The sequence below is a fragment of the Falco naumanni genome, chromosome 5, assembly GCF_017639655.2.
Source record: "Falco naumanni isolate bFalNau1 chromosome 5, bFalNau1.pat, whole genome shotgun sequence".
Taxonomy (NCBI): domain Eukaryota; kingdom Metazoa; phylum Chordata; class Aves; order Falconiformes; family Falconidae; genus Falco; species Falco naumanni.
The window spans coordinates 71,554,257-71,572,744 of NC_054058.1; the positions used below are offsets into that span (position 1 = coordinate 71,554,257).

At 43.4% G+C, this 18,488-nt stretch overlaps 1 protein-coding gene across 7 annotated transcripts in view; it reads right to left on the reverse strand.

Annotated features, from left to right (window-relative positions):
• The window catches only part of NRF1 (nuclear respiratory factor 1), a 74,008-nt gene that overhangs the window by 46,781 nt on the left and 8,739 nt on the right, over positions 1-18,488 (reverse strand). For all 7 annotated transcript variants that reach the window (XR_005827991.1, XR_005827990.1, XM_040594889.1 and 4 more), the window contains exons 2-5: positions 7,507-7,738; positions 5,206-5,320; positions 2,912-3,038; positions 2,204-2,344 (exon numbers count right to left, since the gene is read on the reverse strand). Coding sequence is in view for 5 of the 7 variants with exons in the window: in XM_040594889.1 (XP_040450823.1) it covers positions 2,204-2,344; positions 2,912-3,038; positions 5,206-5,320; positions 7,507-7,729 (606 nt within the window). In the remaining 2 variants the exon portion in view is untranslated. The remainder of the gene's footprint in view (positions 1-2,203; positions 2,345-2,911; positions 3,039-5,205; positions 5,321-7,506; positions 7,739-18,488) is intronic.

Consider the following 18,488-nt stretch of genomic DNA (forward strand, 5'->3'; position numbering starts at 1 on the left):
GCTGACCAAAGGCCCTGCAGAACATGGAGAAGAAAAACACTCTCATTTAATAGAGCCACAAGAAGCCTGGGAGCACAAGAGTGTTGCATGTGGACAAAAAAATAAAATAAAGCCCTGTCATCAGCTACTGCCTTGGACTGGAGAGCTGCTTTACATGTGGAGATGCAGAGCAATCAAACCCCAGGGGCAACCTGGCTTGGACAAATCTTTCTGTGAAGCTTCCTGAAGACCAAGGCCATGACATATCTGAAAGAAAAAAACCACCTCTCCAGCCTTATTTTTAGCTTAACATGAAAAGTTGTTATTTCCATAGAATTCTAGGGATGTTAGTATTTTAACCATAAAACCGAAGCAGAAAACACTTCAGCAACCTTTGATGTTAAAATATTTAATTTCCAACTCTATCACAAAAAAACCCAAACCAATAATGCATTATCAATCCAGTTGGAGGCTTCTCTGAAGTGACAGCTTGTCACTTTTATTGCTGCTTTGATGGCATGTGCAACATTAACAGCCAAACAGTTGATAGATCTTTTTATTGACCTTTTTGTATGTGCACATATATTCTGCACACTACAAACCAGAAAAGTTTCTCAGATGTGTTACTGGATTGCAACAACCTTCATGTCCTTATCTTATTATCCATGCTCACTTCTCTCTCTCTCTCTCTCTTTTCTTTCCAGCACTCCACCAGCAACAGCTCATTGTCTTTGTTCCTTCCTCGAGCCCATGTGCTGTGGGTAGAGGCACAACCAGCTTCACTACTCACACCATGCTAGGATGGCCTCCCTCTGCCACAGCAAATCTCCAGATAAATGTCTACTTTGCTTTGTTTTAAGCCCTAGGCATGTTTCTGTTACTCAACTACTACAATGATAAGGCCATAAAGAAGTCAGATAAACACAAGCATTTTGTTTGCCAATACAAATGAACTCAGCTACATACCTCTGACCTTTTGGCGGTCTCTCATTTTACTTTAAAAGTAAAATGTTTAAACTTTTTATTTTCCCTTTTCATGTGAAACTATTAGTGACACAAAAGCTGTCCATGAACAGCTCTTGCAGACACCACCTTTCACAATGGCTTAAAAATCCAGCAACTAAGTTTTGTTTTATGTTGTTGTGGAGTGGAGCTTAGGTACATGGTTTAGTGGTGGGCTTGGCAGTGCTGGGTTAATGGTTGGACTTGACGATCTTAAAGGTCTTTTCCAACCTAAATGATTGTATGATCTGTTATCAGCCAAGGCACAGTAGATTTCTTTGTTAAATTATTGAAGTGTGAGCTTGTCTGATTCCACCTAAGTAATGAACATGGTGCTTTGACCAGAATGTGATCTTTCTGCAGAGCACAGAGGAAATCCACACATCTTTGCTCCACTATGACACCTCTTTGTATGTTGCCCAGTCTCCTACCTTTCCATCTTGCTACTCCCTCTAAAGAAACTGGCTTTCAGCATTTAAAATTTATTGTGGTGCATCAGACTGAGTGCATCCAGACCCTCCCCTGCAAAACACACCTGCCTTGCACTCAGGTCCTGCACCCCAAGGGAAGGAGATTTCCCTAAGGATGATCCCTCTCGTACCAAGGAAGCTTCCCTGGGGGGTTCCTCTCCGCTTTGTCCTAGCCATAAGGAGGTCAACAAAGGGCTGGACCTGGAGAGACAGGGAGTCCCCTACACGCCTAGGGCAGATGACTCCCTCCCTTTGTCAGAAGTATCTCACTCAGGGTCTGATCTGGAGTTAAAACCATTGGCAAGCTCCCCTGTGCTCCAATCCACAGCACAAAACAGAGGAGGGAATGAACTAGAGCACACAATAAAGGCCCAAGGAGCATTAGCCAAAACAGTACTCCACAAGCAACCTTCCTGACCTCAGTGCCTAAAAATCACTGTGAAGTGTAGAACAAATATCTTCCCTGTTCATAGTTTATGAGAGGTGACAAAAACAGCTCAAAGGGGAATGCTCCCAGCAGCCTGAGCTCTAGTGCTTACTAACATTTCTACTGTTTCATGCAGAAAATAAGCACCAATAACAAAGCTTCATATCTAACTACTATCTGAGCCGTTACAGTCCCACAGGAAAGAGCAGATCAAATGCATCCCCTGGAGATGTAGACATAAGCTCCACTACAAAATAACAGGATGTGACTGCAAGATGGCAAATCTATCTCTCTCTCTCTGGTTCTGCCATGTCTGGCTGCTTACCTGGGTCATCTTGTCCACTGAGACGGGAATGCCATCGATGGTGAGGGGTGGCAACTCTGAGTTAACCTCCTGAGGTGCAGGAGCATGCTCTGCTAGTGCAGACTCCAAGTCTTCCAGAATCATGCTCTTGTACTTGCGTACCTGTGGGGAATCGTTAAGCTCAGGTAAACAAGGTAAGGAGCACCAGGAGAGGAGAGGGCAAGGACACAGGGCCAGCCACCTTCCCCAAGGTGCTGCAGAACAGAAGGAGCAAACAACACCACAGCTGGCAAGAAGAAATACCCATTGGCCCCAAAGACTTGGCCAAATCGAAGAGCTGATGATGAAACATCAAGAAACACTGGCAAGTGGAAGTATTTATGGGATTAAAAGTTAAGTTCCGAAGCAAGACTTATCATGGTCAAGGATCTGCTCCATTTACTGTCTTGTCTGTAACAAGGTGCAAGCACTGACAGCTGAGCCGAGTTCAAACATGTTGTCACTACCATCTCCCTTTGATTTTTAATCCAGGACATTCAACCCTGGTGAGATGAGCTAGGCAACAATTCATGCAGAGAAGAATCATGTCCATACAATCTGAACTCTTCTTCCCAGGGTTTTAAACATGACCTTCAGATCAGTACCAGGCTTGCAAGACTGCCTTGAGCAGAATGAAACTTGCAGAAAAGGTGACCAATTTATTACACAGGTTTTCCTAGAGACACCTACCACGTTCTCCAAGGGTGCAGCACCAAATACTTTAAAGACAGGATTGGGTTTCGAGGGCGAGATGCACAGAACGATGGCTTGCTGCCCCACTCTGGTAGTGTACTCATCCAGCGTGGCTCGGAGCTTCCTGAAACAGTGAATAGGTATCAGCTGAAAGCCCTGCAGAAACACAATCCTTCACATTGTGAACTGCCTTTCTTAATGCTACTCATTCACAAACCAGGTGAAAAACAGAGCCGCAGCTGGTCAGGTTAGCCACATGTACTGCTTGTTCCTCCGCTCCTGCAAGCCTGCTGTGTTCCCTGCAGTCACCCAGCAGCTCAAATATCAATTATTCTCCCTTCTCTCCTTTTTCCATTGATGTGAAAGTAAAGAGAAATCACCACAGCAGCAAAGCTAGGACAGCACGAGTCTGCATATCCACTCTGTCACCATCTAAGTGTATTAACAATACAAAACTTGTGAGGTAAAGGACTTGAATGATTCAACAAAAGAGGACTGCAAACACAGGTTATTTTTACATCCAGCCTCGTAACAGCGCATTGTAACTCTCTAGTACCAAAGTCCTGCTCAAACCAGAACTGTTAAGAATATGACTACAGAACAAGCAAGAACCAGAAATATTGCAACAGCTCAGCACAGGAAACCCAGGTATTCAGACACCTGCTACATCAGCAAGTCCCTTTGGAACCATCTCTCTGTAAAAAGAAAATGTTCCATCATATACTTCTCACCTCATTCACCTTTAAGCAATGCAAGAGAATGTGTCAGAAAAGTTGGCAGAAACTCAGAAAGCAAGAGAGAAGTAGTGTTTATCACCAGATAACCTGAGTGCTCCATAAGGTGACAGTTTAGTATCCACCCTGGACATACCAGATCCTGCTGTTAGCAGCAAACACATTGCCAAAAAGCACCAACACCACCACCAGCTACACAAAGATCCAAGAATCAGAAGTTTTAACTTCCCACTTGATTCACAGTGATGTAAAAATCAAACACAAACTTGTTAAACTGATCAGGTTGGGAGTGGGGGGAAGGCATTTTTATCAGTATCTTACATGTAGTAAAATGAAATAGTGGCATGAAAGAAAAATAAATAATGCTTTTACAGAGAAGTTTATTTTAAAAGATGGTTGTTCATATTTCAAGAGAGAAAAGAATCTGCTTTTCAAAAATGTTGCAATAAACATGTCTGAGTCAGCAGAGTTGGGGAAAGGAGAGAAAACCAGAATGGTGCTATAAAAGAAAGGGAGTCCGCTCCCAGGGAATATTATTTAACCCTAACCCAACTCCACTTCGTTCTGGTTTGATCATGCACAAAAGGTGTTGCAGGGCTCAGCAGATGAGTAAGCAGAATAAGGAAACCAACTTCATTTCTAACCAACTCTACAAGAGTTAGACTAGAAGAGAGGGAGAAAAGGGAAAACTCTTGCCATCACTACTTCAGTGCGTTAAGTGTGCATGCAGGAGGAAGCCAGCAAGAAACAGAGTGATAAACACTCCAGCTCCTCTGATGTAACCCAGTTAAAACAAAACAGTTTAAAAAGCAAAAACTGCTTTGTTCCAAAACCTAGTAAATAGTTCCAGCCAGTATTTACAAATATTTCCTGAAGATGGAATTGCAGGTGATCTCTCCAGGCTTGCAGAAAGCCTGTGCAGTCACTTCAGCATCAGTGCTCCTAGGTGGCCATCAGGTGGGCAGACAGCCTCAGAGCACCTGTAATGCAACACCTGAAGGACTACGGAAGTTTGGTGTATACAGAGCAAGTTTCTAGAGCCAAAGAAAGTGTTTCAGCTCTGGCAGGCATCTCCCTTCGATTATTCTCCCCCAACACTGCACTACAGGCTGGGTCAGTCTTCAGCGTGGAGCTCACACAATGGGATCTGCTGGCAAAGGAAATTCAGGTACACATACACTAGATTTATCCACAGAGCCATTTCATAATGCAGAAAAGACTTTTTTTGTCAGGTAGGCAAGTCCCTCATGCCACTGCAGAGCTGGGATATGGCTGTAGCTCTAGATTCTCAGGCCAGCTGCTATTAAACCAGAATGGTGGATCCCCCAGAATGGTTATGTCAGTCCTAGTGATCGTAATAACACATTAAAGATGAATAGACCTGCAGTTTAACCCATTCCTGCAAAGTAAAACACAGCTCTTGGGTTCCAGAAGAGATGACCCAAAAAATCCCCAAGCTGGGCAACTCCTGGACAGCACATGGTCTCACCATGCACAGCACTGGAGACAGACTGAGGATGCAGACTGAGGTGTCAGAGTGCAGGCGGCAGTCCTTACCGTAGCAAACGTGTCTGTTGCCTCTTGCGGATTGATGGGTTGGATTCAAAAACATGTGGTCGCTTTCGTTTTTTACCTGTTGCCACGGCAGCAGCTGCTGCCATCCCCACAGGGCCTGGAAATCAAACCACAAAGGGTGAATCAGCACACAGCAGCTCAGGAACTGGCCAGAAAGGACATTGCTGTTGCCCCCCTACCAAGGATGGGTCCCAAGGGCTCAGCTCACCAGCCTCCACCCTGGACCAGGGTGACCTGAATTCCCTGCTGAGCTTCCCAACAACTAGGATTTCTCCTCTCCAGCACTGGAGATGGGCATAAAAAGGCTCCATTCCCCGGACTGGCAAATCCCAGGCCAGTCCCAGGTGAAAGTCACGTATTTCAGTCCAGAGTCTACCTTACAATCACACAACGTATTTTATCCTCCAGACACACTGAAAAACTCTCAAGTATGCCAAGACTTTAAATAACTGACTGTAGTTCAGGATATCCCGGTGGCAGGGGAGAAGAAACAGGGTACAACGCCATGAACCCTGCTCAGACACCTCAACTACAGCATCAGCAGAGTCCAAGGCTTTCCCCAGGAATTAAGGACCAGTTCTAATGGGAAAGGAATTGAAAATCCAGAGTTGCTGGCAGCATCCTACAACAGCCACATGAAGAACAGCGGGGACCACAGCAGGGCAGCATTATTACTTTAGTGATCAAACTCTAGATACAGAGTCTATAAGGGGGAGTTTCATTAAGGTAACTGGAAGTAAACCAAGTAACACGCAGCACATTGTGCTTCTATTGGTGATCTCCAGAAATAGGTGGCAAGGTCAGAGTCAAAAAGGCCTGGGGTCTAATGCCAGCTCAAGGACTTGCCTTTGACTCCTGAGCAGACCTCAGTTGCTCTGTGTGTAGTCTCTCCATATGTCAGAAGTGAAAGAGCACATCAGGGGTCATAAAAGCACTATATTTTTGTGTTTAACAAAGATGCAGCTACTGAGTCTGGAAGTCCTAAGCTACTGATCACTGGAAGCTGGTAGATGATAAAGAAAGTAGTGTCCGATGATACATTTTCTCTAGGCAGCTGCTCTGGGAGACAGCGTGCTTGTAACAGATAGAGCTCTAGGTGACACTCCAGAGCCAGGTTTTGTTAATCAGTAATGAATTACCTGAATGCTACCCATGGCAGGCACAGCAAACACTGCTGCGTACTGCTCCAATGATCCTGTACTTATAGGGAAAAAAAAGAATAAAAAAAGAAAGAAAAAAAAAGAATAAAAAAATAGAATAGAAACGTTGCCTTTTGGGGAACTGGAAAAATATTTGCCCTGGAAGTGAGGAAAAGCCATGCTGGGCTCTCAGACAAGCTTCGGGCTGGATGGGCCAGCTCATGCTGTGAGCTGCAGCCGTCCGCCCCAGGGAAGCAGGGCAATTCCTGACATGGGATGCCAGGCAGCCCGTGCACAGGGAGGACTCGCAAGCAGACAAGAGCCACCAGATGCCCCTCCTGCAACCACCACCCAAGACTGAAAAGCTTGTGTCCTAGAAGGAAAGGGGAAATAAAAAAATCCTGCAGGAGCTGAGGTTGGAAAATGAATAAGCAAAGGGTGTGGGATGCCCAGTGGGGTGGTGGGACTTCACAGGTTCAGTCAAGCAGATCAAGAGCTTTATTAATCAGATAAAAGCTGATAACAAAGTCAGACCAGATTCTGAGTAATTATTTATCACTGCATTTTTCTACTGAGTTAGATCTGCTACAAGGCAAATATGGAGGACATTTGGCAGAGGCTTCACTAGAGATCTGCTACAAGGCAAATCTGGAGGATGTTTGGTAGGGGCTTCACGGGAAGGAAATTGTGATTCTGAAATACTTTCCCAGAACATATACGCCAGGATCCTTTGTGGCATCTCCTTGGGAGATGCCTAGCATGTGAGACCCCTAGCTAAGCAACACTGCGTAGCACTCCTGGGTTATTTTTGCAGTTGCTTACAGGGGCCTGAAATGAGCTTGCTCTTTGACATATTCAATATTGTAGTTTTCTTATTTGAGGCAGCATTTACCAGGGACCTTTTTTATTGTACAAACCAGTCTCTTATTCTCACCATCTCTATATTACACACAGGTGAAGCAATGCAAGATTCAAGCAGCCAGCAGACCTTGCAAAGACGCGTTATTAAAGCCAGAGCAATAAGGAAGCATTCACAGCATCCCATGGGTGATGACAGGATCACCCCCCACCCCCAAATGCTGTTTGCAACCTCTGCACAAACACTAAGTTGGGTGAAAGACACTGAGCATCCCATTGACATTACCTGCTGCAGCCAGGTGGGCAGTGACCTCATCGGTAGCCGTAGAGTTGAGGATGTCAGAGTCATCATAGGAGGTGTCCTCTGGCGAAGATGGTGAATCTTCGTCTGCGCTCAGCATGCCATGCTCTGTGTAGGTGGCTACATGGACCTGCTGCACCTGCTGGGCCACTGCATGGGCCTCGATGGTGGCCATGTGCTCTGTTTGGGTTACCCCGTGTTCTTCCATCAATAGTTACTGTCAGAGAAGACAAAACCAAAAAAATCACAGGAAGGGGTTACTGACATTGAGGCACCATAAGGGAGGGCAGCCAAAGGGTTCTGAGCCAGCTAAGCGAGTAGGCTGTGACCAAGAGGGAACAGAGATTACCTCCCCCAGTGACAGTGGTCTTCTACAAAAGGGGAAAATAATGACTACACCAGAAGCCAGAGGAGGAACTTGAAGTTTAAGAGTTCTGAAAAATCCATACTTCCAAACAACATGGCGTGTCACCTAGAGGCAGTCATTGTTGCTGGAGAAAAGGTCTTTAAGGATCTTGTAGCCCCAAGATTATGTGCCCCTCACTCACTACATATTAAGAGGTCTGATCAAAGCTGGAACTTATTTTTGCTACTTCAAGATCTAGTTTTCAGGGAAGATGCTCAAGGGTGATACACAATCTCTCTCCTCCAACCTCAATAGCTCAGGACATGAACGAGGATGCCAGTACAGAAATTTACTGGCAGCAAGTTAAATTCCGGAGACCACTTTTGTTGCGTTACTTGTTTAGAGTCCGGAAGCAGGCAAAATCATTACAACCCAAACACAAATATTACACAAAGAATATTTATTTAATGCATCTAGTGGTAAACCACTGAGCAAAGTAGCAGCTTACAAACTCAGCAGGGCACTGGATCACACACCCTGAACATGAATCTGTACAGAAGGAACAAGACAGTAGGTATGCAAATATTTTCAGTGTGTGTCTGCCACACATTTGTGGAAAGGGAAAAGCACATCCTTAAGATATTTTCAAACTACATTAGAAGAATTAGGACACCAACCCTCAAAAACAGATTCCCCCAAACCCTCAGGGCAAACAGCAGAAGGGAAGAGATGACCAGCTGTAGGGAACAATAAAACATACCCAGCAAATTCTGACCTCCTAAGTACAGTCATTGGATTTAAAGCTCCTGATTGACACCCTCTTCATGGAAAGCTATTCAGCTTGTCAGGAGGAGAGAGCTAGAAGCATGGACACAGACCGCAGGGTGGTCTCAGATACATGGCTGGCTAACTGCTCTATGAACTCAGACAAGCTGTGCCATCACATGCAGCTTTGTCCTTTAAAAGCTTTCAACAGCTTCTATTATCCATATTGTGTCATAAATACATGACACTGCAAATAATCAACATGACAGAACCCTCAGCCTGGCAAAATAATCACCAGGCTTCTACCAAACACAAAAAACATGTCATGATGACCAAACCATGGAATGCCACGGCAGGACTGATGAGATGCTGGGACCCAGACCAGAAGGCACTCTGTCAAGAGGGTTATTTTGACCAAATTAACCAACAGTCACACACAAAGAAGGAACAACTAATCAAGACATGGCAGGAGACTATTATGAAGGTGGGATGCTCCATGGAAGAAACGGGTAAGAACAGAGGATACCTCGGCTGACAATGTGAACACAGGAGGCAGGAGGAGGTTAAAGAAGAGAACCGTAGTCTTGCTCTGAATTCAGAAGAGAGTACGAAGGGACAAGGCACAACCAAAGCTGTGGAGGAAGAAGTATTTTTTGCAGCAGCATATTAAGCAGCAGAAGCTCAGAAGCAAGGAAGTGGTTGCCATAGTTCAGACAAGAAATGGAAGAAAAGGTAGGGTGGGGAGTGACTGGTATTTAGATGCATTTATTTCTGCCTCAAGTCTACTGACCAAAGACCTGAAATATGACAGATACTTCTTTATTCCCCATCACCAGCTGATTTCTAAAGGCTCATTTCCACATGCCTCAAAATGTCTCCTGCAGCTCAATGAACTGAATGTTATGGACATTTATAAAACAGCTCTTCCAAAGGCAGTTCCAACTTGAAGATACCAAAAATAGGGATGGAATTATTTTAGAGAGTCCTGTCCTCAAAACAGGATGCATTTTCCACATTTTACTTCAGTGCATCTGTTTTTACAGGGAAAAAAAGCTGCATCTCAAACACAGGGAAAATATTCCCTGGACAGCACTAAGAGAAAGCTTCCCGTTCAAATGTCAGAGGGATGTACATTGTCAAACAGAGGATGAGATGAAGTTTCTGGTGTAGCAGCAGGACCGAGATATTGAAAGGAAACTTGGAATGAGCCAAAGAATTCCACTGAATACAAAGTCAAAACGCTCATTACCATGCATACATTATAACAGCCAAACCATGCTGTTCTCACCCTACTTCAGCCACAGAGGGTGGCTGCAATCCATCACCTTATCTGGACTTGCCCAGACAGCAGAGATGTTTGCAAACATTGTGTTATCCCTGAAATCCCATCTGACTGCCCACAGCCACCCTCTTGTCAACAGATGGTGGTTTCCCAACCAGCATATCCTAGGGTTTAGGATGAGTTAGCTCCATGTATTCCCTTGCAAAATGAATTAATTCCTTCTGCAGCTGCCATAGCAGCCTTGGTCTTCCTGAGAAGCCAAATCTGACCTAGCCACTTCAGCATGGTTTCTCATTTACTAATACAAAGAAATCCAGGTGCATCTTTCCAAGGCATTACTGAACTTTTCAAAAAGCCAAAACCAATTTCCAAAGTGTTTTGCCCTGCTCAACTCTGTCCAGTTAACTGAAAATTCAGACCTTTGAGGCTTGGCTCCCTGGGAGGTACCAAGAGGTACATCTCCGCTGACCAGAGAAGGAGGCCACAGCAACCTGCCTTCCAACACAGACATCATGGGTTTGTAGCTAAAACACAAAAAATGAGGTCAGATTACAGAACCCCTTTATTTTCCGTGTCTGTCTATGGCTGGTTTCTCACCAACACTATACGCACTTCTAACAAGAAGAATCACATAAAATGAAGGGCTTCTAGTAAGAGACTACAATACTGATGCATAACGCCAACTTCATTGTGGAGCATCAAAGCTTACCCCATTAATTCTGACATCTTCATGAAGGACAGAAGCAGAGAGGAACTGTATGTATGCAGTGGATTTTCATTCATGAGGTACCAACAGTGCTCTAATGCACAGCTATATTCTAAATGTTAGGGTGATACTTGTTTGCTACCGGTTTGGGTGTCCTAGCTCAGGAGAGTCAGTCTGGTTAAAACCAGGGACCTGAATGCTCAAGTGAGATGGAAGGACTCGGTCACATACTTAATTACGCAGCTGGCTGGTGTGTAACTGAGGGAAGCATGGTCTAGTGCCTAAAACAAAGAAGTATCAGGATACAGGTCCAGTATCAGAAGCTGCCCAGATGCTAAGATGACCGAGGCACTAGAGTTGCCCTCCATACTGGGAAGGCTGGGAAAGAGGCACATATATATTTACACTCCCACTAACACTGCCCCAAGGAAAGTGATGGGGTTTGTCCATGAAACACTAAGAGGTCTCCTAAGAGTTCCCAAAGAGTATGGACACAAAACGAAATTCAAGTTGGAACATGAACAGATGTGTCCCATCTTCTGTCTTCTATCCAGGCACATGCTAGAAGAACTCAAGCCTGCAGGACAGCAGAAGTGCTGTTGTGAGACTGTTACAAACCTACTGAGGTTATGACTAAAGCCAAATCACTTTCAGACTCACAATCCTCCCTCAAAGGCTGCTAGAGTTAGATGTTGCTGTTGTCCAACCCTGTTTACAAGTAAGATTGTAATATTAGAACTATCCAAAAATAGCACCGATTCAAATACTGCCAGTAAGGAAGGGACTAAGATGCTGAGGTACATGGAAGCAAACTGAAAACTTCTGGCTGAAAAAAAAGAATCAGCAGTAACCTCCTTCTAAGGAACTTATTTTGCCAGCACCACAGAAAAATGGGGACAGAAAGGAAAAAAAAAATAATTATTTCAAGCAAACCATTAATGGAATAGTTCAGCAGGCCAGCCTTCCTCAAGCCACTGTGCTTTTTCTGAAAGGGTATATTGCTGTTTTTATCATTGGAGCAATACAACTTTAAGTACTTTCCATTAAAATAAAAGATATTATTTATCCACAGAAAAATATGATTAGAATATAATTGGCAAAGCCTAGTAACCTTTTAGCTCATCAGGAGACAAGACTGCAAGACAATGGATGCTTCTGATGCCATTTGTTTTGGAAGGAAACCTGCTTGAATCAAGAGGCAGTCTACACCTGATGCCACCAAAAACAATATTTTTTTTATAAATAAAATTGGTAGTAGACCAAAACTATGCATTTCTGAATCAGCAGGTGGACAGCTGAGCAAGCAACATCAATACCCCTCATGGGCAACCATGCAAATTTAAACACACATGCATTTCATCTAGATTTTATGGGCGCACGTTCTGCTTCACTGCATGGTGCCTGGTTGAATTTTGGCATTTTTGAAAAGAGTTAGCTATAAGCAATGACTGGGATAACAACAAGGTCGTCGTGTTTATTTAAAGATTAAGTCCACTTGGTTCAAACAAGGTTTAATAACCACCAATCTACTACAAACGCTTTCCTCTCTCCACTGCCTCCCTTCCAAAAGAGTCCAAGGTACATGCTGCAGCGCCTGAAGGTCACTTGCTTTCTCAGTGGCCCTATTAGTTTTCCTCTCTCTCTTTCCTGCCTGTATAAAAGTAAGTATAAGATGCAAAAAGGCAATAAACTAATGCAGCTCTTCAGTAAATGGTGCAGCCTGCCCAACTGTGCATACACCACCACCACAAGCTCTAGTAATTAATTTTCAAGTTGTAACTTGGATTAATTCTAGTTTAATCTTATAGTTGGCTTCATTCAATGCAGGTTTTCTACTTTTCCAACTTCTGTGCTGTTTTTTTTCATACCTGCACATTTTCCTTCCAGAAAATTTCCAAATCATAACTGAAGGTCATTGAGCCTTATCTTCTGAGTGTTGAAACCTTGGGTAGTTATTTATACATTCAAATTATTCCCAAAGGATTTCTGATATAAGTCAGGCTTTGTGGGCAAACACTTTGACTGGCACTTTGTGCTGGTGATGACCAACCTGTTCATACTGTTACTGCCACAGCAGCGAAGCATCTCTGCTAGGCATCTGAAGTGCCCATACTTGGATTTGAACAGGGATTCAGGTAGAGGATGAAAGTTGTTCATGATTAATTTTAGAATTGAGCATTCATCGTTCCAGAAAAGAAAAAGTTATTCCTGTTTTACTTCAGAAACCAGAACAGTTTCAGGTGTAAGGAAACCCTAACGATATGATGATGTCTGCAAAGACATTTCCTGGTAGTTGTAGCTTAGTCCAGGAGCCTTGGATGACAGCCAAAAGTATTTTTAAAGTCATTTAAAGTGCTTAAAAAAATATGAGGATAAAGTCCCTCCCATCACATAGTGCAGTCGCTTTACGACTGTGTCAGAGGTTCCTTTGATGTACTGTCAACTACGATCAATGGCTGTTGACACCATCGCTGGAAGAATACCAGACGCAGGGGGAGCAAAGCAAGCTAAATAGCAGAAGCCATACGATTCAAACCACCAGAAAACAACAGAAACTGAACATAAACCCCATAAATTCTGCATTAAATTTAAAACCACATGGATTAAAGACAAGGTCTTATCTGCTCGGTGTAGTTTGTGGTGTGAATGTGAAGAGATATAATTCAACCCATACAAAACCATGTGGGTTATCCCACTGTAGAAACTGTCCTCTACCACTGCCATCTAGTTTAATGTTGCTTCATGTGTACTTTAAACTGAGCCAAAAAGAAAATGTCCACACCATAAAAAACGATGAGGTATACCAGCATGGCTGGAAAAACTCTTCTACACAGACAGGGCCTGGACTTATTTTTAAGCTTTAAACCACTAAAGCAGTTTTCCTTTAGATGCTGTAGAAGCACAAGACATTGCCCTCTGAGACAGTCAACTTAGAGATGAGCATTTATCTGCCAGCATTTTAAATCACGCAGCCATTTTTAATAACTCACCCAACACAATGCTTAATTACTCTGAAACCCTGTTCAGATTAACAATAAATAAAAGAATCGCTGGGACTCACTTCTTTGGCAGTTTAAATAATTTTAAAAGGATCAAAAATGTGAATTATCTGATGAACATTGAAGGAGAAGGGCTGAGAGACAGAATATTTTGACAGAGATCTGCTCTGCGCTCTCCCCAGCATGCATAGCTCACTCCAGCCACGTGTGCTCAGATCCCTCCCAAGAGAGCAGCTGCTGCACAAAAGGGACCTCGAGGAATGCAGGGACACAGGTTTTAAATGAAAAGAGGGTAGATTTAGATGAGATACTAGGAAGTAATTATTTATGATGAGGGTGGTGAGGCACTGGCACAGGTTGCCCACAGAAGCTGTGGCTGCCCCATCCCTGGAAGTGTTCAACACCAGGTTGGACGGGGCTTGGAACAACCTGGTCTAGTGGAAGGTGCCCCTGCCTACAGCACTGACGCTGGACTAGATGATCTTCAAAGGCCCCTTCCAACCCAAACCATCCTGTGATTATTCTACGATTCTACCATCCAGAAACAGGGTGGTGGGAACAGCTAACAGACTCGCCAACATCCCAAATACCAAATACAAAGTTCTCACATTCGAGTTTTGCAGCTAGACCTTCCTTCTGCTTGGGCATTTGAGCTCACTTGATGAGCAAACCTTTCTTCTGTAAGCCAACACCATACAGCCCAAGTAGTCACTGAAAAAGGGCGTGTTTTCCTTGCAAAACTTGCTGCTTCATCAAATAGAGAGTTCTGTGCTTTCTTTGCAAATAATTCTGGTTGTCAGAATTCAGGCTTCAGATTTTCATATCAAGAGTGGGTCACTATGGGTATAACACCGTAAGAGAAGACTTCACTTAAATTCTGTAATAGCATTGACATAAAAAATGAGGATGACATTTTATACCTAAAATGCAAGAATTAGCAAAAATTAGAAAATAAAAAAATTAGCACAACCTTTCTTAACCAAAGGCTTTGGGAAGAATTCAATCCCATCCCAGCCAGCTGCATAGCACTGAATTAACCTTATTTGTCAGACCCCACAAGCTCAAACAGCAGCTCTGCCTTCTACAGTGATACAAGCAAGGATTTAGAAGTTACACAGAAGGAAAGACCAGACACATGCACTTTTCAGAATCTACTTTATAAGTGATCAACGCCAGCTATCAGTTTAATAGACATATTAATCTTTCCAGCTTGGGGTACTGCCCCTGTACTCATTTCAGACTTCCTCCTCCCAGTGATGAGACCCAGAAGAAAGGCTGCGTTACATGACCCACCTACCGCTCTCTGAAGAACTGGCTTCGAATTGCTGAAAAGATGTTACATTTAGATGATGCAGGAGCAAACCTGATGCTACGGGAAGCCACAGTAACTACTGAAAAAAGAGGCGATAAGCTTGCATCAGCTCGCATCTCTGAAAAAAGCCTGCCAGCCTGCATCAAGCTTCTCCTCATCCTCCTCCTTTCACCTAAACATCAGGAAGGTCAATACCTAAACCTACAAAGGTGTGTGCAGAGGTCTAGGCTAGTGTCCACAGAGGTCTGATTCTCCACATCACAGATGGCTTGTTTAAAAAGCTACAAAATAGCCTGTTAGCTAGCAAGGGACCCACTGAAATACAGACAGCATGGCACTGACGAACCCTCACGGCCTGCAAACATGCTCTTGTAGAGGAGAGTTTATAATGACATTTTCCCCAAAGCCATGCCTTGTATTTGGCATGCTGGAAAGCAAGCAGAAAGAAAGGAAGAAAGGAAAAGGAAGAAAGAAAAAAAGCGAACATTGCAGTTGTTCTGTTGGCTCAGGAGACATCAGATGTTCCTAAGGTTTGTTAATTTATTTATTTTTTTGGTTTTTTTAAAATACTTAATTTAGAGGACTTACTCAAGCAGGCCAGTCCTACATATCCACTCTCAAGAATAATCCCTGTGTCTCATTTCCCAATTTGTTGCAAAGGGATGGGAACACTCATGTTTTTTCTTTCCCAAACCATTTTCTGTTTGATCCCTGCACCATAGTCAATACCAATTCCTTATCAACAGCCCTGCTCCACACAGGAATGCTGCACGTAATAACTTTGTCTGACACTACACAGCAGTCTGGAGACCACTGCAAAAAGAAAAAAAAAAAAAACCAAAGAAGGAAAAAAAAAGAAAAAAAAAAATCTGGTTCAGCATTCAAGTCGGTCACCCTCTTCATGGTTTTAACTTCAATGAAATACTGCTCCATGAGCTGAGTCTTTTCCAGAAAACATGCAACACCTCCTCTCTTTCTTCTACTCTTTTTGTAAAGTTGACAAGCATCTGGAGTTTAATACGGCCTTAATGGATTCAAGCCTCTGCTGTAAATAAGTTGTTTGCTCTGCATTAAACAACTGACATCACACCAGCACTTTTGTTCTTGGAAGCGATTCTGGAGAGTCAATCAACGGGGCTCCTGTGATCTGGGTGTGTTACTTCTCCTGCAGCCATCAGTCGCCACCTGCTAAGCCCCTTCTTGCAGCTCTCTAGTGGTGTTCAGTCACATAGACAAGCACCTCTGCTAGGAAACAGGCCTCTGAATAAGGGTTTAGCCGTTTCCTGCTCAGTTTGCTTTTCCCCTTCCCCTAGCTTGAAGGGGAACCACAGTACTTACTAAGTGCTGCTTCTTCAACGATGCTGTGAGGAAGTAGCATCAATGTTCAGCATTACTCTCGTGCTTGTCTGCATCCCTTGCCCATTGCAGCAAGGCAGGAGAGTTTTACAGCACAGGATGCAAAGATGCTGGCAGTATCACGCAGGTCTTCACACATGCAAAGCACGTGCCCCACCTTGAGCCGCCTTCCTCGCTCCTAAGAGTCTGCAGTAGCAGGCAAGGTAGACCACACTGCCCAAATTTATTTTAAGAACCACCAACGGTTTGCAGCTGTAACAACTCATCTGCCTGCCTGCCAAAGCAACCATCAGCATCCAGCATCAGTGTCATCTCATGAGAAGGAGGGATCTAAAATACCTTTGATGATCTGGGCCACCATGACATGAAGGAGTTTTTTTCAGTTAACTAGGTTTCATACTTCATGTATCCAATCAGGTTAAAAAGCACTTCCTATGCACTTAGTACATAAGAATGTTTTACTTAAAAAGCTATTTCCAACTTCTGGCTGTATGTCTAGATAAACTCCAAATTCCCTGTGAAGACAGCCTGGAATAATTCATAAGTGAAAATGGATCCAGCAAGAAATACATGTTTTGCCGTTTACTAATAAAATCAAATCCTGTTTGAGTATAATTACACCTGTAAAATTGTCTAGTACTGCTTTTTGCTATTCTGGCACAAAGCCCTCTACACATTTTTTAAAGCAAGTACATACATCCTTATATAGTTGGTTTCTAATCAGCAGGTTTCAATGGTTATACTAACCAAGAACTAACCTCATTTGGAAGCAACACCACCACAAACGAAGCGATCACACGCTATGATTTCCAGAACAAACCTTGACTGAAATCACTCATGTTTGTCAAACCTCGTTAGTCTTCAGACACTTGTGTCTACTCTGATGACAACAGTCAGAAACGGTCTGGTTTTGTTAGCTCCCCAAGACAGTCTGAATTAGAGGAGCTGCCAACCTCCAGGTGAGGGAAGAATTAGAGGACAACTTTAAGAGAAGATCGCCAGTCTCGGTTTGGTGTTGCCCTGGCTGCTTTTCTCCTCTATCTGCGCCAACACTGGCTGGTACCTGGAAGCCACATCTCACACAAAACCATCCACCTCCCAGCCAGGCCTAACGCACATGCGCACAGAGCTTCCTCGAAGCATTTCCTGATGATGCTCATCAAGAAACCACTTCCAGGTAAAATCTGAGATGGCAGGAGGTCTACAACAGCTATTACAATTGCACGGGCTTCTGCAAGCGCAGCTTGCAGCCGAAAGCAGACAGGAAAGTCACCATGTCCCACCACTCAGCTGCACTACATACCAATAAGCAAGACCCAGACCTCTTCCTGGTCTTTCCTCCATGGGAAGAAAAGATGTGCACATAAACAGGTGGTTTCAGACTACTGATAGCAGAGATTTACCTCTTTCTGTGATGTCCACTTGTTACATTGCATTGGCATCTTTCACTGGTTAAATTAATTAATTTACCATCTTTTTTTATATATATATATATATATAAAATTAATTCACCACCAGGATAAATTTGATACTGTTCTTGTACAAAATTCTGCCTAGAGGGAATTACCAGTGCAGGTTTGGTAAGGAAACTATGGTATCCACCAGGGACAAGATTGATTAATATCTCAATTATCAGCACAACTCATTTAAAATGTACATTTAAATCCCAAAATCCCTTTTTCCATGGCCACAGAAAAAGCTTTGCCTTGCTCATGAAAAGAATTTGCTGGCCTACACCTCAATCCAATAAAAAATGGCTCTTTCTGGTGAAGTATCTGTCTTGCTGGAAGCTGCAGAAGGTTTTAGATGGGACTGACTTCCTGGGACTTGAGACATTGCCTCCTGTCAGCAGCAACAACTGATACCCTGCACAAAGGCAAGATAAGACATGCTAGTTTACCTCTCTCCTATCAAGAACAAGGCAAACATCTTATTTCATAGTGGCTTACAGTGGCACATGGACAGTTGCCGCATGTCAGCAGAGATGTGGTAACTCAAGCACTAACAGAAACTACACAAATTAGCTCTCGTTCCACAGCATCCTCCTGTGGCATAGTATTAGTATATTGATCCTTTTAATTAGGATGGAAAAAAACTTCCCTATGCTATCAGTCTCAGCATGAAAAGACCTAAAATAAAAATTGATTCTAGAAAACAAAACCAAAACCTCTTCTATTTATGTGATTTTTTTAACAGCATCT